This window comes from Heloderma suspectum, chromosome 2 (assembly GCF_057233095.1).
Source record: "Heloderma suspectum isolate Gila_16-S chromosome 2, 16-S_ref, whole genome shotgun sequence".
NCBI lineage: Eukaryota > Metazoa > Chordata > Lepidosauria > Squamata > Helodermatidae > Heloderma > Heloderma suspectum.
Window position 1 is genome coordinate 266,910,229 of NC_139459.1, and position 25,542 is coordinate 266,935,770.

Below are 25,542 nucleotides of genomic sequence, written 5' to 3' on the forward strand. Positions count from 1 at the left end.
GTACTGTTTTACTTCCTTATGGAAGCTGGCTACATCTGCAGGTGCAGCAGCTAAAAGTAAGGTTAGAAATATGGGAGGGGATAGCTTATTTTCTCCTGCCATCCTGGGGTGTCATCTTTGAAGGTTAGAGTTTTTAAAAAGTCACTGTTGATTTTTTTAATCCAGAAATAAAAATTTGGAATTGTATCCAACGTTAGTCTAACCTGTATGCTATTCGTAGCACTGGGTTTACTCTAGGTAGGACTAACATTGGAAACAGCCCTTTGATGAGAACATTGCCTTGGCCAATCAGACCAAAGTGCCTCCTTGTTCAAAGGTGGGAAACCTGCAGCTCTCCAAACTGCTGTTGGATTTCAACTCCTATTGATCCCAGCCAGCTTGGCAAATGATGATGTATGTTGTAGTCCAACAACATTTGGAGGACCACAGGATCCTCAACCCTGATTTAGCCCAACATCCTGTTTCTAACAATAGCCAGCCTGACACCTCTGGGAAACTCAGCATCACGACCTTCTACGGATGTTTGTTCCAAGCATCAGGTATTCAGAGTATACTGTCCCCATACATGGAGGTCTCATGTAGTGATCAATGGCTAAAACTTCTCATCTATGATTTTTTTTTAATCTTCTGAGAATATATTCTTGCTGCTTCTCAAAGGTCATTATGTTCATATTTCCAGCCCCACTTTCAGGTCTGATTCCTGTTGCTCATGGTGACTAGTTCTTCTTCAGCCGGGGTGAACTCCCCTAAAATGGCAAGTGGGTCAAATTATTATAGTAATAATACTTTCTGGCTACAAACAAAACTTTGTACTTGCCTTGCAAGTAAAGATGTAAGAATCCTGCCACTGCAGCCAAGAGCTGAACCCTTAACTGGCCTTCACATCTTTCTTCCCATCGTTGAAGTCCTTCAGTGCAATCCTAAACATGTTTACTTAGTTGTAAAACCCATGAAGCTCAGCTGGGTTTGCTGCTTAGTAAGTATGCTTAGGATTGCAGTCCTCCTGAATTTGGCTTGCAGGGTGGCAGGGGAGAGGAAAGTACCGGATCGTAAGACCCAGATGGAAACCAAAATGATATTGCAGAGGGCATATATTGCAATAAGGGGAGAGGTCTAGCAGCTGCAGTTGGCTGTTCATTATAGGAATAGGAGGGGTGTTGTAAAGGAGAACAGAAAAAGGTGGGTTGGTAAGGAAAAGCTACCAGACCCAGGAGCACCAGGCTTGGGTTCTGAGCAAAAAGAAAGGGGGTTACTATTTCACCCACTATACCAAACATATAAAGCTGGCCCTCCCTTGAAGTTGCCTGGGTTTTGCTCTGTGGCAGTTCCCTGCTGTTGAGGTACACAGCCCTTCAGTGAACACAGGTGACTATTTACGAGGTGGGTACTTACCAATATGCTCATTCAAACATGTTTCACCATCTACCATTCCTTGCTTCCCTGGGTTTCTGATCAGGTAGACATCTCATCATTTACCAGGACTTTTCAGACAACCAGTTTACCACATGGCTACTACCCACTGGGATAAACCACCACTTAGCAAACAGTCGGCTGTATTCGCTCTTTGTCCTTTCTGAATCTACATCATTGACAAACAAGTACATGTATTTAGAAGCCCCTCAGAAGAATGAAAGGAGGCCCTTCCCTTGATAGCTATTTCAAGGGAACAGCCACCTATTACATATTTTTCCCCCACCTCTCTTTGGACTGCGTCTTCCCCCAAACCCAAGGATATTGTCGGGCATTATTATTCTGATAAAATCCAAAGTAGCACTGCAAATCCTCGCTTTGCTCAAATGCTCATGTAGATCTCAAAAGCACCACCAAAAGGTATACTGTATAAATACTGCCAACTGTCACAGCTTTCAATGACAGATTTTAAATGAATGTTACTTCATTATTATTTTTTAAAGAAAAGGGAAAGAAAAAGACCCTCACACAGCTCATCCAAGAGCTGACAAGTCCTAACAGGGCTCATTTTCCAGTGACAAAAATAACTATTTTTCAAAATTCACAGCAGGGCTTTCGCCTACACACACTGCACCAAGTAAAACCTGTGGGGAGGAAATGTAAAATGCATTGTGTAAATGTAAATGCAACTCACACTGGAAATTTACCCTCTTTCTTCATGGCTTGCCCCTGTCTGTGGTGCATATACAGACACAGCCTCCACACAAAAAGGCACAAGTGAAAGGAAGCGGACTGGAGGGTCCAACCATTCTCTCTTTGCCTGAACATCCCAATGACTTCCTTCAGACAACATATGCCACCCTCTTGCTAGTCAAGTTGGGAGATGTTCAATGAGAAAGTGCTCTGTGGTGGTCCAAAAAGGCCCAGGACTAGGCAGCTGCCCTCAGAATGAGTTAAAGCACCTGTATGTCACAGTCCAACAATCAAAGGGATGTCTACGCTGAGACTCCCAGACATAAGGATTGTCTGCCTCCCACCCACCCCTGCCCTGGAAGGCTGCAGGCAAGCAACACTGCATCTGCTCCCACCTCAAGGTGCAGCAATAGAAATCAGTCCTCAAAAAGGAAGAAACAGGAGAAGTAGACATACAGTGCCAGGCTTCTAAAGGCTGGTGTTCACTACTTGCGGTCAATGAACACCAGGGGCTTCTCTCAAAAGCCACTCCTGTGTTTGAAAGTGTGGCCTAGGAAGGATGGATGCACATGACTATGCAGGTGAAAGAGGGCTTCTTCACCCAATGAGGATTAAGGGGTTATCTTGGGATAACAGTCCTGAAATGACAGCCCTTTTAACACAAAGAATTACAGGTTGTTTCAACCACATCCTCTTCCTCTCTTGCTGCACTCATTAGTCAACCCAGACTCAACCACTGAGTGTGGGTTGTTGTTGAACCATGGGATTAGCATGTTGTCTGAACCCAGGCCATTTTCTGCGGGGTGGCTTGTTATCCATGCAGCGTGGCTTGTTAACCCCCCCTGAACAACCCAACAACAAACCATGGGTTCTCAAGGCGGCTTGTTCAAGAAAAAATAAGCCACATTGCATGGTTAACAAGCTACCCCGCAGAAAATGTCCTGGGTTCAGACAACACAACCCACACTCAACCACTGAGTGTGAGTTAGCATGTTGTGCAATCCCAGTCACTGTGTTTTAATACAGACCGGGGTGTTTTCATCCACCATAGCCCAGGGGTTGTAGCTCAGTAGCAGAGCACATGAATTGCATGCAGAAGGTCCCAGGTTTAATCCCCAGCATCTCCAGGTAGGACTGGGAAAAACTCCTGTCTGAAACTCTGGAGAGTCACTGTTGCTAAATTAGATAGACCAATAATAACCCACAGTGGGCTGTCGAACAGTCCTAGTATAATAAAACACCTTTCTGTGTCGTAACAACACTGCTACTGTTTACATGCTTACTTGTTCTTAGATGAAAGAGAGGAGTCAAGAGTTCCTCATTTCTCCAGGGTTTTTGAATCCCTTCTGACTGATTGCAGGGTCCTTGAATGGTAAATGTTGATACTTCTGTAATGTGGGATCGTAAGAACTGTTTTCCTGGACCAGACCAGTGGCCCATCTAGTACAGCCCATCTCCTAAAATGGCCATCCAGATGCTGCTGGAAATTTGCAGTTAGTCGTGGCCATTCCCTGTTTGTCTCCAACACCTGGTACTCTGCTTTTGAATATGAAGGTTTCATTTTGCTACCATGACTAACAGCCTTTAATAGCTTAATCCACCTTGAATTTTTCTTTAGTCTTTTTTTCAAAAAAGCAAACTAAGCTAGTAGTCATTAACATGTTTGTAGCAATTAATGCCACAAGTTAATTGATGCACTGCATGAAGAAATACTTTAAGCAACTGCTCCCAGCATGTAGCACCTGCAGGGCTTTGTTTAAATTCTTTTTGACCTAAAGTGTGTATGCATTATTCCCATGTTATGTTTTTAAACACAGACTGATGCATAGAAGCAACTTGTTATAATTCTCCTTCTACTGAAATGTGGGCAGACAAGAGACACCTTACCTGCACCATGGCTGAGACTGCAAGAAAAGAGAATGGCGGAATAAACTCCATAAGAGCAGTGGCTTCCTTTCATGTCCACTGTGAGGGAGTAATTGTGTGGATTGGTGGCTAAAAGTGTTTCTACATGAGGCGTTTGATTGCTCACTCATGGTAGTTTGCCGCTCCTTTACATGACATCATCCTCCAGGGCCTCTCCTGTGCTTTGCAACCATTATTGTGGGGGTTTTCCTAACAAGGAAAGTGTGGCGTTTTTTCTGAATGGCATTATAAAGCCCCATGTAATTGTGCAATTCTGCTATACCACAGCACCACCTAGTGGTCATGTAACTGAACATACAGAAAGGCAGAGAAAGAACCCTCCCCGCAAAAATACCATGTAAGGGAGCCAAGCTTAATCCTGTGAAGAATCCAGAAGCTGAAGTTCCAGTAAAGGTACGGGATAAAAGCCTCGTGTAGAAATGCCCCAAGTAAATAGGTGCATATGCATTTCCTTCTACATATATGAACAGATACAGAGATCAGTATGTAACCATTGCTCAATCATCAACATTTGTCTGCATACTTTAGTCTTCACATGTAACCCATGCAATGCTTGCACATTCTTTACTGATGGTCCCTGCCTATGTTTACAAGATGCTTGGCATTATGTATATTTAGGAGAAAATGCTCACACTGTTCCAGCTCTGGATTCTATCTCCAATAAAAATAACAATCCCAGGTCTTCCGTATCGCCACCTACATGCACTGAAGTGTATCAGGAGTGGAAAACTGCGGCCCCGAGGGAAGGGAGAAACCACAGACTTTTTCCCAGAGCCAAAACATTACATCATTTAAGATTATTTATCGTCAGTATTTCATGAGGCAATAGCAAACACAGAGCAGCTCCTCTTCCTAAGCAGGCATTTGCAAACACCATTCACGTTTTAAGTACAATTTGGTTTGAGCTTTGGTAGGCAGATGAAACCTTGTCCCAGGTGACATCTTTTTCCCCTAGTTCCTGGATGGCCTGCATAAGACATATTCATGGTTCTATATCTTAATATGCATTAATCATGACCTTACTTGATAACGTGTTAAGGAAGGGACTGTCTCCATATCCTGCTAAGCTGGCTATCAGAGATTGGAAATAACAGGCACTGAAGGGTTTCCCTGCACAAATGAGCATTGGTCTCATGCCCAAAGTGGGAGGAAAAATGAAAATGGGATGGTTTCAAAGTGAGAGGGGGAAAAAGGAAGTGGGATGGTTTGGCTAAACTCAATTATGTCCACCTGAACAGAAGTGGAAGGGTATCCCACTCCACTTTGAGCACTGCGTATAGGGGAAAATGACATTTCCCTGCTCATTCTATGTGCATTTCCCTCACTCCCCCCGCAGCTTCTTGCTATTTGGAATGGCACCCCTTCAAGGTTGCACTTCACATGAGCCCCCCCCCCCCTCAGATGCGGTTTGACATCAGCCTGGTGTTCAGCTTCCGGAAGAAGGAGCGCAGCTTGCAGATCTTGCATTTCTTCTTCCGCTTTTTATTTTTCAGTTTCCCGTGTCCTCCCTCCCCCACTTCTTCCTCATCGGTTGCCCAGGGGCCCCAAGCACCACCGTTGAAGTCCGGGTGAGCTCGAGGGTTTTCTGCTGGATATCTGACTGGAATGGCAGTCTGGTTGTAGCGGACAAGTCTGACAAGGAGAGCCCGGACAATATCGGGCCGCTGCTCCGCCAGGTCGTAGCGCTCGTAAGGGTCAGCCGTGATGTTGAAGAGCCAGACTGATTTGCGCACCCCATCCGTCAGGCGCTCGAGGTTCCACCAACTCCCTGGGAAGTTGGTCAGAGTCTGTGGTGGGATCCAGTCACTGTAGCCAGGGTCTCCAGTGAGGAGCTTCCAGTCCCCAACCCGGACCGAGGCCTGCACTGCAGTGTTCCATATGCCAAAGCCACTCTCTAGCGAGCCGTATTTGGCGTGGTTATAAAGAGGGTCAATGTTATGCAGGATTTCCGTACGCGGAGACTCTTTGCCCTCACTGATGGCCGGCCACACGTTGTACCCATCCAAACCGTTGGCTTCAGTCAAGTTGCCCCCAGCCAAGGTCACCAGAGTCGGGTACCAGTCTGTTATGTGAATGAGCGCCCTGCTGGTCCTCCGCTTGCGTTTAATCAACGGGCTGTGGACAAACCCAATGCCACGGACTCCTCCTTCCCAGTAGGTCCCCTTGCGGCCTCGCAGGGGCCAGTTGCTTCCCCCAGAGAAAGTCTGCCCACCATTGTCTGTGGAGAACACGATCACGCTGTTGTCATAGTAGCCATGCTTCTTGAGCGCCCAGCTGATGTTCTTCACCGCTTCGTCCATGCACGTGACCATGGCAGCATATTTGCGGCGCGCAACGTTGCCCATGGAGCGGTAGCGGTAGATGTACTCCTTCGGGGACTGCAAGGGGGTGTGTACAGCTTGGAACGCCACATAGATAAAGATGGGGTCCTTAGGATTGTGGGAAGCCAGGATTTTACTGACACGCTGAGCATAGAGGAAGGTGGAATATTTACCACTTTGTTCCCAGGCCACATTTTCCCCATCATGAAGGTCGTAGCCACAGACCCCAGGCCCGTCACAGTTGTCATAGGTATAGTAATCCACATTTCCCGTCAGTGAGCCCAAGAAGGTGTCAAAGCCCCTGCGGGTGGGCAGGCACTCTTTCCGATAGAACCCCAAGTGCCACTTGCCCACCATGTGCGTGGAATAGCCCGCTTCCTGCAGCTTCTGGGGGAGGGTGACCTGGTTCAAAGGCAAGCAGTTGGGTTGCCGGGGACGGATGATGGAGTGCTGAAGACCTGTGTGGATTTGGTACCTAGGAAGAGAGGAAGGAAGGCAGACAGAACATCATAAATTGCAACACCCACCAAAACTGCATTTGTGTCTCTGGGGGAGAAGTTTGCCCAGCAGAACATTTGGAATCATCCTTAAAGATCATGCGGCTGCATATTCAGGAGACTCAAACTGGAGGCAGACAGTGTGTGTGTGTGTGTGTGTGTGTAGGTCATGGTGCATTTTTCAGCTGCACAGCAAGTCCATTTTTACAACAGAACTGTAAGATGGGCATACTAGCCTGCCAAGCCTTCCCACTTGCTCTCTCATCCTGCCCACCAGTGCTGTCAACACCTCCTCCTCTGCTTCCAGTTCCAGCTGGGGAAAGTTAACCATGTGGCCCGCAACCCGAGAGGCAGGCCACTTTTTTACCTTCCCTGAGCCAGAGATGGCAGAAGCAACAGGAGCAGATAATGCAGCAAGCAGGAAAGGGGCAAGGCTCAACTGCCTGTGATGCTTGCTGGACGGTTCTGTTGCGAAGATAGACCGGGGTGCACCACCTTTTCTTCCCAGAAAGCTGCATGTGATTCTGGCTTGGGGGTGCACACATGTACACACACACCTCCTAGTGATCCTGATTCAAATAGCTCTTTCCTCACTGTTAGCAGCAGCAGGGAAGGAGCAAACTGTATGAGAATTGCTGGGGGTGGAGAGCCTTTTCTCCATTCCCTCGCCAGCGATCCTGATACAGAAGGCTCTCCACTTCCTCTCCCAGAGATCCTCATACATCATGTTTCCTCACTGGAAAGAGAAATCTGTATCACTGGTGGCAATGCAGGGGGTGAGCCGGGGGAGGGATTTGGTGGCAGTCAGCATCATGGCACGTGGGGGCTGCAGTTAAGGCCTTAAGGGCCACAGTTTGTGCACCCCTGTGATAGATTCACAGAAGGGTGGAAGGACAGGCTGTAAGCCCTCTTTTTGTACAACACCCATCTCCAACCTCAGTGGAATCCTAACATAATTTCTGGAAATTCATGGTAATATTTCAAAAGGATGCAAGCGTGATTCCTAGCATAAGAGAATTAAACCAGGAAGGTCCCTGTCCTTAGTAACATAACTGGACAAGGGTGCAAGATGAGCCTCAAAAGTCATGCAATAATCTACTCCTGCAGATATTACTATTACATTATGTAATGGATGCGAAGAGAAAACTCTCTGGAAAAGACCCTGATGCTGGGAAAGACTGAAGGCAAAAGGAGAAGGGGATGGCAGAGGATGAGATGGCTAGATAGCATCACCGATGCAATGAATATGGACTTGAGCACACTCCGGGAGAGAGCGCAGGACAGGAAGGCCTGGCGTGCTATGGCCCATGGGGTCACGAAGAGTCGGACCCGACTGAACGACTGAACAACAACAATGTAATGGATTCTGATTGGAATAATCAGATATATTTTCAAGATGGCAAATGAACAAGTCAAATATCATCTTGTCAAGAGGCATAAAGCAGGCAGCAGGCCAAACAGACTAGCAAGCTAACAGTCCCACTGACTTTTGCCTGCACCCCTAACACCCTGAGACATTGAATAATGCTGATTCTGGACAGTTAGTGCTGATTGGATAGCAGCTGCCAAAAAGGTTTTTCAGGGTTTTTTTTTACATGAAAGCTTCCAGACATACTCAGAGCTGCAATCAGCAGGACACATCTTTCTGGCGAGTCAGAATGTGGAATTTAAGCAGCATTACTCTTAAAGATTCACAGTCATTCTTTTCTTAACCCAGATGTTAAGAATCACTTTGCACAAAGGATCAATCCAGGGAAAATTATTATTTTTTATATAGGAATACTTTTAATTTTGATGACTATTACTTTTATTTATAATCTTTCCAAGGACAGGCTGGTCCTTTTGCAACTGTAAGATGAAGGGACCTGGGACAAAATCCAGAAACCTGCCACAAGTATAAGAATAACTAGTTAGGCATTACCTGTTCCTACACATGTCTTCTCACAAGTAGGTTCAATGGGGCTTACTCTCAGGTAAATAGGAATTGGGTTGCAGCCCTAATCATACTGTTATCCCACTGAAATCCACCACGTTATCCATTCTAGAGGGCTAAAGGCGCAATCCTATGCATGTTTAGACAGAAAAAAATCCCCCAATTCCCATGGCTGGCCAGGGCATGCTGGGAGTTGTAGGACTTTTCTCTGTCAAAAGATGCAGAGGATTGGGTCCTAACTGTTAGTCTATTACAGCAAAAAAAGAGAGCATAGAGACTTGTGGCAGCTTAAAGACTTATTAAAGATTTATTATGGCATAAACTCTCATGGATGGGAGCCCCTGTCATCAGGTGCATGAAAATGGGCTCTAGTCCACAAAAACTGGTGCAGCTATAAATCTTTCAAAATTGAAGGTACCATAGTACCAGGTACTACATTTTGTTTTACTCCAGCTCTAAGCATTTATGCCCATGGAATATCCATACAACAATGTGGGGGGGAGAATCCATATTATTTTTGTATTGCCAGCAATCCCACCACCACCACACACACACACACACACACACACCCCAGTTCCCAGGGGTGGTGCACTCAAACTCAAACAAAGGGAGAAAAACTACTGTGCAGTACAGTCCCTACACATCGCTGCTCGGAAGCTGGCCCTACTAAGTTCAACAGGACTTATTCCCAGGTAAGCGTGACTGTGTATCGTAGACATTCCAGACCTGGTGCCTCTCAGATGTTTTGAATGACAACTCCCAGCATTGCTGACCATTGGCTATGCTGGTGGAGGCTGATGGCAGCTGAGGCCCAAAAGATTTGGAGGGCAAAAGGTTGGGGACGGCTCATGTATAGGACTGCAGCTGCAGTTGTCTAAAGAGAGACCTCAGCCACCCTCCAAACCTATTTGCAGACAAAGTTGCAGTCAACTTGCTAATTATTCACCCAAGTGCTCTTAAGCGTTATTTGATTTCTGTATTGAGCATATGTTGGATGCAAGACAGTCTAGCCAGGTGCTAAAAGGATTCTCTGCTTCTTTCTTGGCACTGCTGTCTGTCCAGTCCCCTGGAAACAGAGTATGTAAAAGGTGTGGTAGCCACTCCCTAAACTGACTCAGCGGAAGTCCAGTCCATTCCCCCTGTGGGAAGTAAGGGGTGGGAGGTAATCTGTTCCCCAATCCTGAAAGGATTTTCCCTTTTAAGGAGTAACCACAGTTGGTTTTGGCCTCCCTTTTTTGGCCCTTCTCTCAGCCTGGCCTGCACAGCCTGGGAAGGTTATGCTTGTTACTTCATTCTTTGTGCTGTGACTAAAGAGGGCTTGGGCGACGGACTTAGGGAGGTTTCTTTGCTTCCTGGCTCTTAGACTGCAGATAAGGCCACAGCAAATCTGGCATATCAGGATGAGTGGGACAGTGCAGAGCTGCCATTCAGAATGTTTGTTTTGGCGGTTTAGGAAGTTTTAGGATTGGATTGTGTGCAGCATCAATGCACCAGTGAGCTTGGCAGGGCACTCACATGATGCTTTCTCTGCCCAGATGCTGCGTTCTTCCAGTTAGTGGAAGAAAAGGTGGTTAGTTTGCTGAATATAGTGCCCTGTCCCAACTTATACCATACACTTTGTCATGCTAGTCTTATGTTCCCTGTTATTCCACTGCTAAATATAAACCACTAATTAGGAACTCCATTGGAAGAAAATTCTTAAGTCTTATTCACACACAGATTTGGGGGAGTTGTGAGGTCAGTCCATGCCCCTCCCTTTCTACCTCACCCACGTGCTTTAACCTACAGCGCAGATTGTGAGGCTGTAATTCTAATGGCTCAGAAGTTAACTGGACAATAAATTAAGCATAATATATGCCCCGAATTGAGCACTCTCTAATGCTTTGCTCATGTTGCAGACACAGTACAGAAAGGGGCCTATATTTGCCTCATATACATGAATCATGATTTGCAGCAGCCCTTGTGCTTAGCACTCACCTCAGGGAGACACATCCAAGCAAAAAAGTTTAGGATCACAGTCTTAGGCCCCAATGACAGCATCATAGATATCACATAAATCTATATGCTCATCATAGCCACACTCCTGCTATAGTGTGGCTTTATCTTCTATACAATTTTTCTTTATAGTACCGCCATCTCCTTTCATGTTTTGGCAGGTCAGTGGTCTTTTCCCTTACACATACAATACTTTTGGTGATCTGTCTAGTCCGATATCTTTCATCATAATGGTAGCAAGATCCTGTCTAAAGTACTCCATAAACGTGGGCATAAATTACTCTCCCTGCTAAGAAAAATAAACAAATTTTAAAATATCTGGGGCAAAATTAAAGGAAGAGAGGGGACGTGCATGCTATCTGATGAAATCTGTGTATTCCCCCAGATCTGTGTATTATTATTAACAATATCATTCTGCAGTACACTTAATAGAAGAAAAGCTTTAAAATGTATGTATTGTTTATCCTGACGGTAATCCTGCAATGTTGATCAGTACTATTCCCATATTACAAGTAAAGACCACATGCAGAGATGGTGACGTTTAGGCCATCCAACAAAATTCACGCCTGAACTGAAAGTTGAATCCCAATACTCCCTGAATCAGGACACACGCTGTCTGTGTACCAGCGCAGATAGTCTCTTCACAGTTCATTTTGCTGCTTTGGTAAAGTGAACTATTTTAGTGCACCAACATCCATCTTTAGTGGATTTTTAGTGCACCAACATCCATCTATTTTAGTGCACCAACATCCACCAACTATTTTAGTGTACCAACATCCATCTTTAGCAACCAGGATACAAAACCAAAACATTAGTTGTCTTAAATCTATTTTTATAAAGGAGTGTTTGTTTTTCATCTAGTTTTTCATCTAGTTTTTAAGATCTGTCTCCTCCTCCTTTATTTGATACAACTATTAAGAGTTGCCAACAACCAATCACACACGCGCGTGCGCGCACGCACACACAATATCTTGGCTTCGGGACACCGATGTTACATTTTGTTACAATTTGTTTTGTTTAGGACAACCAAGACATACCCGCCTTCCCTTTTGGGTTCTTTGTCAGGTGTCTAATAAGTGGCCTTTCCCCATGAAAAACCACATGGTTGTAAAACTGATAAGAAGTGGGTGGTGGCCCAGGGCCAGGCATTTCGTTTCATTTCATTTCTGACATTTCTATGCCGCCCAACAGCCAAGGCTCTCTTTGCTGGCCAAAGGAGCCTCTGCAGCTCTTACCTTCCTGTGATTAGCTGGCTCCTGGAGGGGGTGCAGATGGGCTGGATGTAATAATTCTCCAGCTTCACCCCTTCTGCCGCCAGCCTGTCCAGCGTCGGGGTCTGGATATCTGAGCCGTGGTAGCCAACGTCATGGTAACCTTGGTCGTCCGTTAGAATAAAGATGACATGAGGCGGTCTGGCGAGGGCAGCAGCCGGGAGAGGCTTCCCCACGGGGGAAACATCGGCCACCAAGCCGGGCTTCATCCAGTCCCAGGACAAGTAGCCAAAGCTGATCAGGCTGACCAGGGAGAAGCCAGTGAGGGCGTACACAGCCATGCTGGACCAAGCCCGCGGCCGTGCATGGGAGGGCCACGACTTCTATTGCCCCGCCAGCATCTTCTGTCCGCAGGAGGAGCGCCCTTCTTGCCCCAGCTCTTCTGCTTGGGGAAGCAGCCCCGCGGCGAACGAGAGCGGCCGCATCCACAAGGGCCCGGCGCGGCTGGAAAGGCGCAGAAGCGGGGAGGGCGCGTTGGCAGCGGTGGGGAGGAAGAAAGAAAACTGTCTTCCAGCCGATCTGATTCAAACCACAGCAAGGGAACCTTCCTCCGCGATCGTATTAATCCCAGCCCTCGGGCGCTAGGAAGGGCTTCCCGCTGAGGCAAGTAGGGCTGTCGGGGCTTCAGACGCACACCCGAACTGGGATTTTGCCGCCCTTCCCCCCTGCTTTGCGGGCTGAGCGTCTCAGAGTAGGACGATCTTTTCCTCTGAACTTCAGCCGAAAGTAGTGCTCAAGTTCGGCCCCATCGCCACCGCTGAGGCGCCCCCCCCCCCCCGGCCCACGGCGGCACAACTGGGCTTCCCTTCCTTTCCGCTTGATCCCGATGGAAATTCTTGGCAAGGACAGAATCTCATTCTTATTTGTCCCCCTGGCTTGTGGCTTTTGTTTTTTTCTCGTTGCGCCCTATCCAATGAAGTTTCCTCACATGATCCCTGCAAAATCTTTCCAACTTCCCTTTCCCGTCCCGGTCTCTCTCTCTCTCTCTCTCTCTCTCTCTCCCTCTCTCTCGAATACTGCACACGAGATGTTGAAAGCGGAGCCAGGCAGAAAAGCCACTTTCGGAGCAAATGCGCGAAGCATGCAAGAAGTTGTAAAACATCTGCTCGGGATATGGCTTAAGCGGCCAGGTTTATGGGCAGCCTGACGAGTGTGCCCCGCCCAGTTCTCGCATTGATTCAAGGGAATCAGCCGCCCCGGCCGGGCCCGAACCGGGGAGCGGGGCAGGATCTTCCACGGTCCTAAGACGACTTGTTTTCTCGGCTGTCTCCACTTCCAGCAACGCAGGCGTGCGTCCGTCATTCAGCTGTCTGCACTCTAGATAAACTGTGTAAACTGAGCTGAATTGCATATAAAGGCTTCGAACCGTTTGTATTTTTTGTATCTCCGTAAAGTCAAAACACGATTCCAAGCTCACCGGCATGCCCGCATGCATATGGCATTCACAAGTCCGGGTAGGATCCGCCCCCCACCCCTCGTGTGGAGGAGCAATAGCTCGGCACACGCATAAAGCCCCTTCTGATGTAGCCCGAGGGCATGAGTGGGCTAACCTGCGCGGCCCCACGACCCGCCCCCCGTTGTGTTGCCTGAGCCTCCCCATGTGTTTCATTCACAGCTCAGCCAGCCTCTTCTCCTGCTGCTCCTTTCCCCCGCCTACCACTAGACAGTATGACAGAGATTTTCAAAGTCCATACCCAACTCATTTCAGACCGGGTTTTTTTAGGATAGAGACAGACTTGGCCACCCTGTGGAAGATCTGCGTTGGGAGCTGCTGGACAGAAGGGCTGCATCCCTGTCGGTTCTGCCGGGCCTCTCAGCCATTTTCAGTACCAACAAACATGGGCCGAGAGCGACACTTCGCGTCGTGTCGATACGATCCTATCATGGCCATATCCCTCTTGCGCATTTATACCTCGTAGTGCACACAGTGACATCGGTTGTGGTATTTTGGAATAAAAATACAGGATAAAAAGCAGGGAATAACGCTAGAAAATACAGAATGCATGATGTGCCCCAACAGTTATCAGTGCACTTTAATACCGATAGAAAGTATTAGTGTAGATCTAGCCATGGCATCCTTCTGGGCTGCCTGAATGGAATACAATTTGAGGGCTCCATTTGGCAGTGATTCTGGTCCTCCTTGAAGGTCAGTTCCAGAAGGTGGTGCTAGGGGACTTCTGTTCAACACCATGGCTTTAGGCTTATGGTGTTCCACAGGGCTTTATCTTGCCTCCAGTGCTATTTATCAGCTTTATGAAACGGCTGGGGAGATTGTCCAGAGGTTTAGGGTTTGGGTGTCCTGACTCTATTTCTCCTTTCCATCAGAAATCTCACGTTTATTTCTAGCTCCATGTCAATCAATCAGCACTTAGGCCTGTTTTGGCACTGCAACCGCCTTGATGGCTCTGTGGGATGACTTTTGCCAGGAGAGAGCGGTGGAATGTGACCCTATTGATTCTTCTGGACCTCTTAGGAGCTTTTGATGGTACCCTTCTGGAGAGGTTGTCTGAGTTGGGTTTGGGTTTCCAAGCAGGTCTGCTCATCCTTGGATGGCTGTTTCCAGAAGACGGTGCTGGGGAATTTCTTCCCTGTCTCACAGAGTTCCATTTTTATTTCCCATGCCATTTCACATCTACATGAAATCACCGAGTGAGGTCATCTGGGGATTTAGAGTACGCTGCCATTAATATGTTGATGACATGCATCTATATCCCTCTTTTTCATCAGATCCAGGTGAAACAGTGGAATTGCTTATTCAGTGTGTGGCCGAAGTAATGGTTGGATGAGGGCTCATAAACTGAAACTCGATCCAGATAAGATGGAGATACTGTTAGTGGGTAGTTCACCTGTCAGGGTGAGCAGTGTTCAACCTGTACTGGGAGGGGTTGCTACCCTTAAAGTATCAAGTTTGTAGCTTGTGGGTGATTGTAGATCCATCGTTGTCCCTAGAGGCACAAGTGTCCTCTTTGGCACAGAGCAGCTTTTACCAGCTTAGGCTGGTAAGCCAGATACTACCCAATTTGATTAGAGGCAGCTTGGCTTCAGTGATCCATGCCCTGGTAACCTCCAGTTTAGGTTACTGCAATGTGTTGTATGTGGGGCTGACCTTGAAGACAGTCCAGAAATTTATGTTAATAGAAAATATGCAGTTTAGGAGACTGACTGGAACCGAGTGTTATGATTATATTATGCTAGTGCTGTATCACCTTCACTGACTCCTAGTTTGTTCCTGGGCCCATTTCAAAGTGCTGGTATAAAGCACTTCATGGCTTGGGGGCCACAGTATCTGAATGGACATATCTATCTATCATCTGTCTATCTCTCATCTGTCTGTCTGTCTACCTGAGATCATCATCAAATGCCCTGCTTATTTGAGTTTTTATTGTATAGAACCCTGAGAGCTATAACCTATAGAGTTGACTAATGCATGCTGAGGTATGGCAGGTGTCTACTTGGGAGGAGGCGTTTTCAGTAGTAGCCCCCCTCCACCACCAGTTAGGGAATACCCTCTGCTTGGCAAAGACCTTTTTATTCCCTCAGGCTTTTAATCCTCTATTTATGCTTCTGTTGCTATGCTGTGCCTTTAAGTAGTTTTATCTCCATGATATTTTTAGATCTTCTTGTGATGTCTGTTTTAACCTGTGCTGCTTTTAATTGATTGCCACTTTTAATTTGTTTTATTATTCTGCTGTTGATCAGATTTACATGGATTTAATTTGTGTTTTTATTGTATATCATCCTGAGAGCCATTAGTTGTAGGAAGATGAATCCATCTTACAAATGAATAAATGAAATTCCAAGGAGTCCATGGGTGTTCTGAATTGTTCTAGAAGATCAGTAATTGACTGGATGTGGACTAGCAAACCTTTAGCAAAGCTTTAACTGGAGCTGGTTATTTGAAGCATGCAACTCTGCTGTTGTACCACCTTCACTGTTTTTTTGTTCATTTCCAGACCCATAATGTTGGTTCTTGTCTTTAATTCCCTACACAACTTGGAAGTATATAAATTTGACTGACCGACTAAACTTAGAACCAGGATATAAGGGACTATCTTCTCCACACGTCAACTTATTATCAGGTCAGGTTTATTGTCTTTATATGTCTGCTTGTCTACCCAGATGGGAGAGGCCCTGCTTTGTGTCCCCCATCATCAGAGCTATGGTTGGTGGAAACATGGGAGAAGGCCTTTTCTATCGTGGCCCCCAGGCTATGGAACTGCCTGCCGCCATGCGTGATCCATCTGATCCCTTCCGTAATGGTGCTTAGATGCAAAGTGAAAGCTTATTTGTTCCAACATCTCGCTAGCCTGTGAATTCTCATCCCCTTGGATTTTCCTCTTAAAAAAATAAAAAATAAAAATCTGCTACACTGTCTTGCATTTTGCTATTTTAATACTGTGTGATTTTTTTCCCAGTGATATCAGCTGGCTTGGGTATCTTCAAAGCAAGATAGAAAGGCAGGATATAATCGTTTAAGGGCACAATCGTATGCATGTTTAGGCAGAAGAAAGGCCTACAACTCCCAACAGCCATGCTGGCTGGGGCATGCTGAGAGTTGTAGGCCTGTTTTTTGTCTAAACATGCATAGGATTGTGCCCTAAGTAAATGAATGAATATGGCCACAAGATGGGCTGTGGCTGTGGCTGGGCATGAGCACCAGACCCAACATCCTTTCCCATTTTTCTTTCCCCTGAAGCCGTCTTTCCTCCTTCTCTGTCACTCGTAAAATGCCCACCAAATTCTCCAACTTTCTGTACCATGTGTCCATCTTCCCCAAGTCCTGCACTGTCACTCAGTTGTGATTCCAGAAATAGCTCTGCTGGTTGCTGGTCAGCTATTTGTACATGTGTTTCTTCTTGCCCCTTTGATTTGATCGCAGTTCTTGCCCCTTTGTTTGGGGAAAGGCCCAGGGCTCAGTGGTAGAGCACATACTTTGTATGTAGGAGGCCCCAGGTTCAATCTGCAGCATCTCCAGGAGTGCTAGCAAAGACCCCTGTCTGAAACCCAGGAGATCCGCTGCCAGTCTTGGAGACATTAGGCCAAATGGGCCAAGGGTCTGAAATGGTATAAGGCAACTTCCTGTGAAAGGTGTGTGGCCTGATTGCCAGGCATGCAAATTGGGTTGAGTTGAGGGCGGGGACTAATACAGTGACTGCTGAAATAAAAAAGGGTGCTCCTGTTTTCCAGAAGTACTGAAGATCAGTTCTGTTCCCCAAACCAGAAGGAGAAGGGGCTCTCCCTGCTGGAAGGCTGCCCATCCCACAAACACAGGGAGACATCCCCCCCCCTTAACTTTCAGATGGAATATCTCCTACCGGTCCTAGTAAAACTGTTCAGGAAGAGCAGGCAGGCAGACTTACTCACAGAGATATTTTATTTATTTTTATATTTAACTACTTATATACCACTTAATATCATAAGATCTCTAAATGGTTTACATAAGAAATACATAAAATACAATATAAAAGCCAATCTAAAAACAATATAAAATAATAAATACATATTAATAAATACATTACAGAAACAGTAAAACAGAACAGTGCAATTATATATCAAGGAAAGTCTGAGTAAACAGGTGCATCTTCAAGAGGCATCTAAAGTTCGCCCCACAGTTTCCACCTCTCAGACCACATGTGGGAGAGCATTTCAGAGGGTGGATGCCACTACCGAAAAGGCCTGCTTATGAGCCTTTCTACACAAGGCATTTATTGTACGTTCATGATTCCTCATTCAAGGTACTTTGGGAGTGCTTTACATGCTGTCGTCACCCTCAGGGCCTCACCTGTTCATTGCAACATGATAGCCCGTGTGTTTTTTCTAACGAGGAAAGTCTGGTATTTCCTTGAATGGTGGCATGAAACTCTGATGTATTGGTGCAATTCTACTATACAACAGCACCATCTAGTGGTTGTGTACTGGAACATACAGAAAGGCAGAGAAAGAAACCCCCCAGGGAAAAACACATGTAAAGGAGCTGATCTTCAACCCACAAAGAATCCAGAAGCAGAAGCCTTGGTAAAGTGGCAGGTTAAAAGGCTCAAGTGGAAAAGCCCTAAGTGTTGTTACTTGACAACATGCTGTTAGTCATAGGATGACCAAGAAGGCTTCATCGGAAGATCTCAGGTATGGATTGGTTATTGGATAGGGGAAGACAGTTGGCTCGGTATCCTGGTCCCAAGTTGTGGGACATTTCTTTGAAGGATGTAATGGTTTCCCTATCCAAGTTGGCAGTACCAATTTCTCTTACTTTAAAGAAAAGCTGTACCAAGTGCAGCACACTTAAGTGCCCCAGTAAGCCTAGCCATGGTGCAGCAAGACTATGCTCACAAATCCATGAAGTATGAGATATCACGCTGCCAGTGCTGGACTGGGGGCAATGTAAGTGTCATATGGGGGCGGGGGGGATCCAGTTCTTAAGCTTGAAAATCAACTTGAAAAATCAACTTCAATTATAAGCTGATGGGATCTGAGCTAGCAGTGACTGACCAAGAAAGAGATCTTGGGGTTGTGGTGGACAGCTCAGTGAAAATGTCAGCCCAGTGTGCGGCAGCTGTGAAAAAGGCAAATTCCATGGTAGGCTTAATTAGAAAAGGAATCCAAAATAAAACTGCCAAACTAGTCTTATACAGATCTATCGCGTGACCACCCTTGGAATGCTGTGTACAGTTCTGGTCACTGCACCTAAAGAAGGGTTTTGCAGAGTGGGGGGGGGGAGTGCAAAAAAGAGCAACTAAAATGATCAAGGGGCTGAAGCAACTCCCCATGAGGAAAGGTTACAACATCTGGGACTGTTTAGCTTAGAGAAAAGGCGAGTGAGAAGAGACATGATAAAGGTATACAAAATTATGCACAGTGTGGAGAATGTGAATAGGGAGACATTTTTCTCCCTCTCTCATAGTATTAGAACCAGGGTCATCCCATGGAGCTGATTTGTGGGAGACTCAGGACAGATAAAAGGAAGGACTTCCTCACACAGTGCATAGGGAAAGTACAGAATTCACTTCCAGAAGATGTAGTGATGGACACCAATTTGGATGGCTTTAAAGGGGGATAGGACAAATTCCTGGAGGAGAAGGCCTGATGGCTATATGCTACCTCCGGTATCAGAGGCAGTAAGCCTATATACACCAGTTGCCGGGGAACATGGGCAAGAGGATGCTTTTGCACTCATGTCCTGCTTGTGGGTTTCCTGTGGGCAGCTAGTTGGCCACTGTGTGAACAGAATGCTGGACTAGATGGACCCTTGGCCTGATCCAGCATGGCTCTTATTATGTTCTTATGAAAGGCCTGGGTTGCTCCACTGTGTGGTCAGATTGCTTTTCAGAGCATGATGAGGTGACTGAGTAACCCTTTCCACTAATCTCACTGTCAGGCCAGCCGAAAATCACAATGAAGCAAGCAGGCAACCCTGGGGCTCCACAACTTGCCAGGGCTGACTTTGCGCTATGCAATTGTACCATCACCATCAGTGCACATTTAGGGTCTTTCAGCAAAATCTTGGTTTGTGCCCAGAGCTGGGGGGGCGGGATGTGTAGAGTGGTTGTCTGAATAAGGTTCTGTGGGATTTTAAATAGCACTGGCAGTGTTTTATTCAACTGAATACCCTTTGTACTTAGGCACGGACTTCACAGAGCTTTGGCCCATGTAGCTGTTAGGTGGGAGCTTATGTGTCAGCTCTCTAGTCAAGGCTCCTCCTTTCCCCATTCCTTTTGACTCAAGTGAACAGCTGGATAGGTTTTCCCAGCAGTCCTCTCTCTGTCTTAATTTCCCCTTCTTTAGTTGTGGAAAGCACTGGAATCTCTTGCATGCTGTGCTTTGTCCTACCATCCCATCACTGAATAAGCCAGAGCTCATGAAGTCTTCCTCTTTAAAATCACAGCTTTAAGTGGGTAAATAGAAAAGAGGGGAAAGGCTCCAGTGTGCTATTTGCTTAGGAGAAGTTTGAAAGGATTCAGCCCCCCTCCTGCCCCCATGACCAGGCAACCCCTGTGTAAAGGGGAAAGATGGTATTGGCAGGTTTCCAAGTGTGGGGCCTGGATACCAAGAAAGCAGTTCAGTATAGACATCTTCCTTATCTAGGGAGGGGAGGCTGCCAAAACTACTCATTTCCCCAAACACAGATCTTACCCATAATTACTAAAAATGTTTGTTCCATGTTAGATTATGAGATACTATTAAACCCAATTATCTGTCTTGTTGGGGAAGAGACAAGCCAGAAGTCTGGACTTATTTCTTTATTTCTTTATTTAATTTCTATACCACCCAATAGCTGAAGCATAATGCAAAACAAACCACAGACTGAAGGTCCTGCTTGCAGTGGAAGCAACTGGGCAGCATGTACAAGTATGCTGCTTGTACATGATAAGGCTTATCATGACATGCAAACTGGGTCATGATAAGAAGTTAGCTTAGAATTTATTTACAGGAGCCAAAATATTAATGGAGAAATAATGAGCTATCCACTGTTAAGGGTGGTTATTAAATGTAAGGGAAATAGCAAAAATGGTAAAAGTAACAGAATATATAAAAATAAGAGATGGGAAGAAGAAGGAAGTTATTTTCCCCAATAACTGGAGACCTTTTTTTAGCATTTATAAGTCAAAAATACAGTCTAGATATTAGTAAATATAAAACTAATTAAGGAATGGTGAGATTTAAAGACTAGGTGTATAGGATTAAATTTATGTATTGATAGTAATTAAATAGTATTTATAGTTTTTATTTTGAAAAGCATTATGTAGAAGCATGAGTCACATTACAAATTGTTTATTTTGGAATATTTACCAATCTTGTAAGGTGTTACAGGACTTACAAAATTCACCAAGATGTATTTTATGTGTTTTTTTCAAGCAGAAAGATTAGATTGGGCCTACCCAAACAGGGTGCCAGATCCCTAAGAGGCTGGAGGAGGAGGGCAGAAGAAGAAGCAATTGTACCACAAAGAACCTGGCTGAATTTTTCTTTAATAACACAGAAATGAAAAGTATGTGACCTAAATCACTCCTGTACAGTGCTACCACAAGCGGAATTATTGATTTAACTCCTCTGCAGAGAAACATCAACGGTAGGTTCTTTGGCAAGATATATGTCACTTCAGTTTACTTTAGGTGTTATGTAAATTGGTGGTGCTGGGATATTTATCTAGAGGGCTTTAACCCCATGTAAAATGTTGCTGAACTCCTAAATAAAAATAAAGGTGTGTATGCTAGATGGTTGGATGTGGAAGGGGGAAGGCAGGTATAGTCAACTTAGGGTGCAATCCTATTGAGATAGCCGTCAGCCTCCGAACTTGGAGGCTGATGCCTAACCAATACAGGCCAGACGGAGCACGGAGGGGTTCCTCTCCTCCATGCTCCGGTCACTCTCCACGTGTGGCTAGATGCACACGCGTCTAGCCACTGCTTTGGGGAGGGGAAGGGAAGGGAAGAGACCCAATAGGAAGCGGTCAAGTGGCTTCCGTGGTTTCCTCCCCTCCCCACCCCCTGGTCTGCCCCCTTTTTGTCCCCTCCGTGCTCCGTTTACAAGTGCAGACATAGCAGCGGTGCAGAAACAACCACACTGGCTATGAGGGGCAGGGGAAGGTGCAGGGACCACGGTTTCTGGAAACCAAGGTCGGACAACCTCAGTTCCCAGAAACTGAAAAATCCTTGGCCATCTAAACAATATCTAGTGGCCATAGGATTATTCTCTTATATAAGCAGGAGACCTTCTTGTTTTAAATTTCCAAACAATATGCATGGAAAAGTGTTTTAGTGAAAAGAATAAGGAACTGGGAACTGGAAATAGGGATGTTGGAGAAATCTGCAACGGATTCAAATGAGTTCAGATTTCTATGTATCTGACCTGCAGATTTTACAGCAGAATTACTTTTTCTGAGTTGCCCAGATTCTGCAAACTTGTGGACCAAGTCCACTTGTGGATTTTATTTGGGGGGGGCGATTTGCGCAAACGTACACTTGCGCGAATGCGCATTTGTGCTCATGTGCACTTCTGCTGATGCACATGAGTGCAAGTGCGAATTAGCGCTAATGCGCATTAGTGCAAGTGGAACAAAATTGTCGTACGTACCCCCACCCCCAAATCCAATTCCATCAATGAGCAGACAACAGAACAAAAGATGCTTGATAATCCTTATTGAACACAGCGGGTGGGCCTTTCTGCTGAAAAAACATGCATAAGATGACACCTGTAAATCCATCAATTGACTTATACAGGACTCTTGTAGTTGATGTGTGCAAAACACCCTGTAGTTGGTGGTGTAGCTTCTGTCAGTTCAATCTGTTCTAAAACCACATTTTTCATAGAAGAAACATTTGCCCATAAATGTCTCAACAATCTGTACTTTCTCCTTTCAACATTTTTCTTTTTCTTTTTTGGAAATAATATAACAATGCTTTATCTCCTCTGTTTATGATAAAGTTTTCTAAGTCGTCTTCTTTGTATATTCTAGGACATGTAAAGAATTTCCCTTCAAACTGCATTTAACATTACTTGTTCCTGCCTGTTCCAGTTCAGGTTCATCAGTATTTATCGTTCTGGTTCAGTTCCAGTAAATTCATCTGAGCCATTTTGGATACATTTCATACAGATTAACGTCAGACTGTGAGGATTGCAATGTCACTCTTGTAAACCAACTGCAATTATATATATGCAGTTTGAGAAAAATTGTATTTTTAAATCGTGCTACTGCATGCACTAACACTGCATCCTCTAGAATTTCAGTCCCCAAATATTCTTTCTACATTGACTTGCATTGCAGAAACAGACAGCACAATTTCGTCTAATTTTAGGTATCTTTCTATTCAATATTATCTCAGAAGCATAGAATTGTGAACATAATGATGTTACATAAATCTTCAGTGGAAGCATATTTAGAATACTGGGCAGAATCTAACAGGGAGCGTACACTTCTGCTGATTCCTTTCTGCCCTGCTGATTTCCTTCTGCAATTGGTGGATCCCACCAATTCCATTGCACAAATGGGACCACCGCTTATGCAAGGGAGATTTAGCATTTTGGGGAAACCCCAAAATGAGTGGAAATGCTTGTTTCTGGAAGGAGGCAGATTGGCGGAGCTCCTTTATGCGAGCTGTGCTAACCTGCCTCCTTCCAGAAATGAGCATTTCTGCTCGTTTCAGTTTGGCCCAGATGCAGTAAATCACTGTTGCACAAGTGGTGAGAGCCGGGGTTAGCAGGGCGTAGGACAACTGGAGGGAATGTAAGCACCCCGTTGGATTCTGCCCACTGTGTGTACAGTTCTGGTCACCCCATCTCTAAAAGGGTATTTTTATGCGTGTGACTGTCATGATCACTGTGAGTGGTCTGGAAACGTTAAGAAAATAATTTAATGTTCCTTTATAGCCGCTGGGAATTTCTCTCTGCTGTCTGAAACATAGTACCTGTTGGGAATACTGCAACCTCATCATCAAGTTACAGGAAGGGGGCAGTGTTGCAGTTAGTTCATGGGAATTTGGGCATAGCTAGCCTTAGGATCTCTATAGCCTACACTGCTCCTCCCCTTCCTCCCGTGCTAGGAGGACAGGTGATTTCTCTCTTTCCTGCCAGTGTTATAGACCACAAAGTGGACTGAAAAAACTTTGAAACTGTGCGCTGTACCTGCATTCTTATATGCAAGGAACTGTGAGTAAACCATTTTACTTTTCTTCACTCAAGAAGAGTGTGGTCTCGTTTTTTAGTCTTTTGTATACATGTGCGACTGGTAAGCGCTCATTCTATTCTGCCTTTTGTGTTTCTCTGCTAACTGCCTTTTTCACAGGAGGTAGCAATGCTAAATAATCCCATCAGTTTCCACCAGAGTTTAGGGACAGTGGCACTCTCTAGCTAAAGGGCGGAGCAGAGAAATAATTTAAAGCCAGTTAGGTAATTTGAATAAGAGAGAATTGTGTGTTTCTAAAACGTCAGTTTACATTCCAATTCCAAAGAAGGGCAATGCCAAAGAGTGTTCAAACTACCGTACAACTGTGCTCATTTCACGTGCCAGCAAGGTTATGCTCAAAATCCTACAAGCTAGGCTTGAGCAGCATGTGAACCGAGAACTACCGGAAGTACAAGCTGGGTTTTGAAGAGGCAGAGGAGCTAGAGATCAAATCGCCAACATTCGCTGGATCATGGAGAAAGCAAGAGAATTCCAGAAAAATGTCTATTTCTGCTTCATTGACTACGCTAAAGCCATTGATTGTGTGGATCACAACAAACTGTGGCAAATTCTTAAAGAGATGGCAGTACCAGACTATCTTACCTGTCTCCTGAGAAACGTGTACAAGGGTCAAGAAGTAACAGTAAGAACCAGACATGGAACAACCGATTGGTTCAAAATTGGGAAAGGAGTACAACAAGGCTGTATATTGTCGCCCTGCTTATTTAACTTATATGCAGAGTACATCATGAGAAACGCCGGGTTGGATGAATCACAGGTCGGAATTAAGATTGCCGGGAGAATTATCAACAACCTCAGATACGCAGACGATACCACCCTAATGACAGAAAGCGAAGAGGATCTAAAGAGCCTCTTGTTGAGGGTGAAAGTGGAGAGTGCAAAAGCTGGTTTGAAACTCAACATTAAAAAAACTAAGATCAAGGCATCCGGCCCCATCACTTCCTGGCATATAGAAGGGGAAGAAATGGAAGCAGTGACAGACTTCATTTTCTTGGGCTCCAAGATCATCGCAGACGGTGACTGTAGCCATGAAATTAAAAGACGCTTGCTCCTTGGGAGGAAAGCTATGGCAAACCTAGACAACGTAGTAAGGAGCAGAGACATCACCTTGCCTACAAAGGTTCGTATAATCAAAGGCCTGGCGTGCTATGGTCCATAGGGTCACGAAGAGTCGGACACAACTTAACGACTGAACAACAACAGCAAGCTGAAATAATTGAAATTGTGATGGGGACTGGCACAGTGGGTTGGCAGACTGCACTCTGGGAATCCGATGTGTAGCCAGCAGCTGTGCTAGCTACAGAAGCTACCTGTTCTGCATGTACATTTGTAAATAAAGCCAATATCACAGATGCAACACACCATATATTTCCAATGATCTCTTTTCCAAAGAAAAGTCAACTCTGTGGTGCTATGCCTGTACCTTTTTCATACAGCAAAAAAAAAGTAAACAAAGACAACTAAAATAACCAAGAACTTGGAACACTTTTCCATGAGGAAAAGCGAATGGGTTTGGGTCTCCTAGAAATATACAGCTAAAAGACTTCACATTACAACTGCTTCTCTCATAATGTTAATGCAGGGGTGGGGTGGGGGTGGGGAATTTACAGGGGAGAATCAGGGGTGCAGAAAGAATTAAGCACCCCCTCTCCTAATTGCAAATCGCTACTTCTCTCCCTTTCTGTTAATTGGCAGACATATTTATTGGTATAATGTGTCATTCTGCTCTTAGATGGCTTTTTAAAAAGGAGGTTGATCAAATTCATAGAGGATAGTTCTTTCAAAAGGTATTCAGCATGATAATGGGGTTCAGTGGAAC

The 25,542-nt window shown here is 45.3% G+C and overlaps 1 protein-coding gene across 1 annotated transcript; it reads right to left on the minus strand.

Moving 5' to 3' along the window:
• Positions 1-4,460: 4,460 nt before the first annotated feature.
• On the minus strand, positions 4,461-13,165 carry ARSI (arylsulfatase family member I). The gene is made up of 2 exons (XM_084832428.1): positions 12,011-13,165; positions 4,461-6,825 (listed from the first exon to the last, which is right to left on the minus strand). The coding sequence occupies exons 1-2, from the start codon at positions 12,325-12,327 to the stop codon at positions 5,427-5,429; spliced, it is 1,716 nt and encodes a 571-aa protein (XP_084688554.1). The 5' UTR covers positions 12,328-13,165; the 3' UTR covers positions 4,461-5,426.
• Between the last annotated feature and the right edge of the window lie 12,377 nt (positions 13,166-25,542).

Coding starts and splice junctions, on each gene's coding strand:
- ARSI (XM_084832428.1), bottom strand. CDS start 12,327: ATGGCTGTGTACGCCCTCACTGGCTTCTCCCTGGTCAGCCTGATCAGC. Junction 6,826..12,010: donor AGCCAGCTAATCACAGGAAG/GTAAGAGCTGCA, acceptor CTCTCTTCCTAG/GTACCAAATCCACACAGGTC.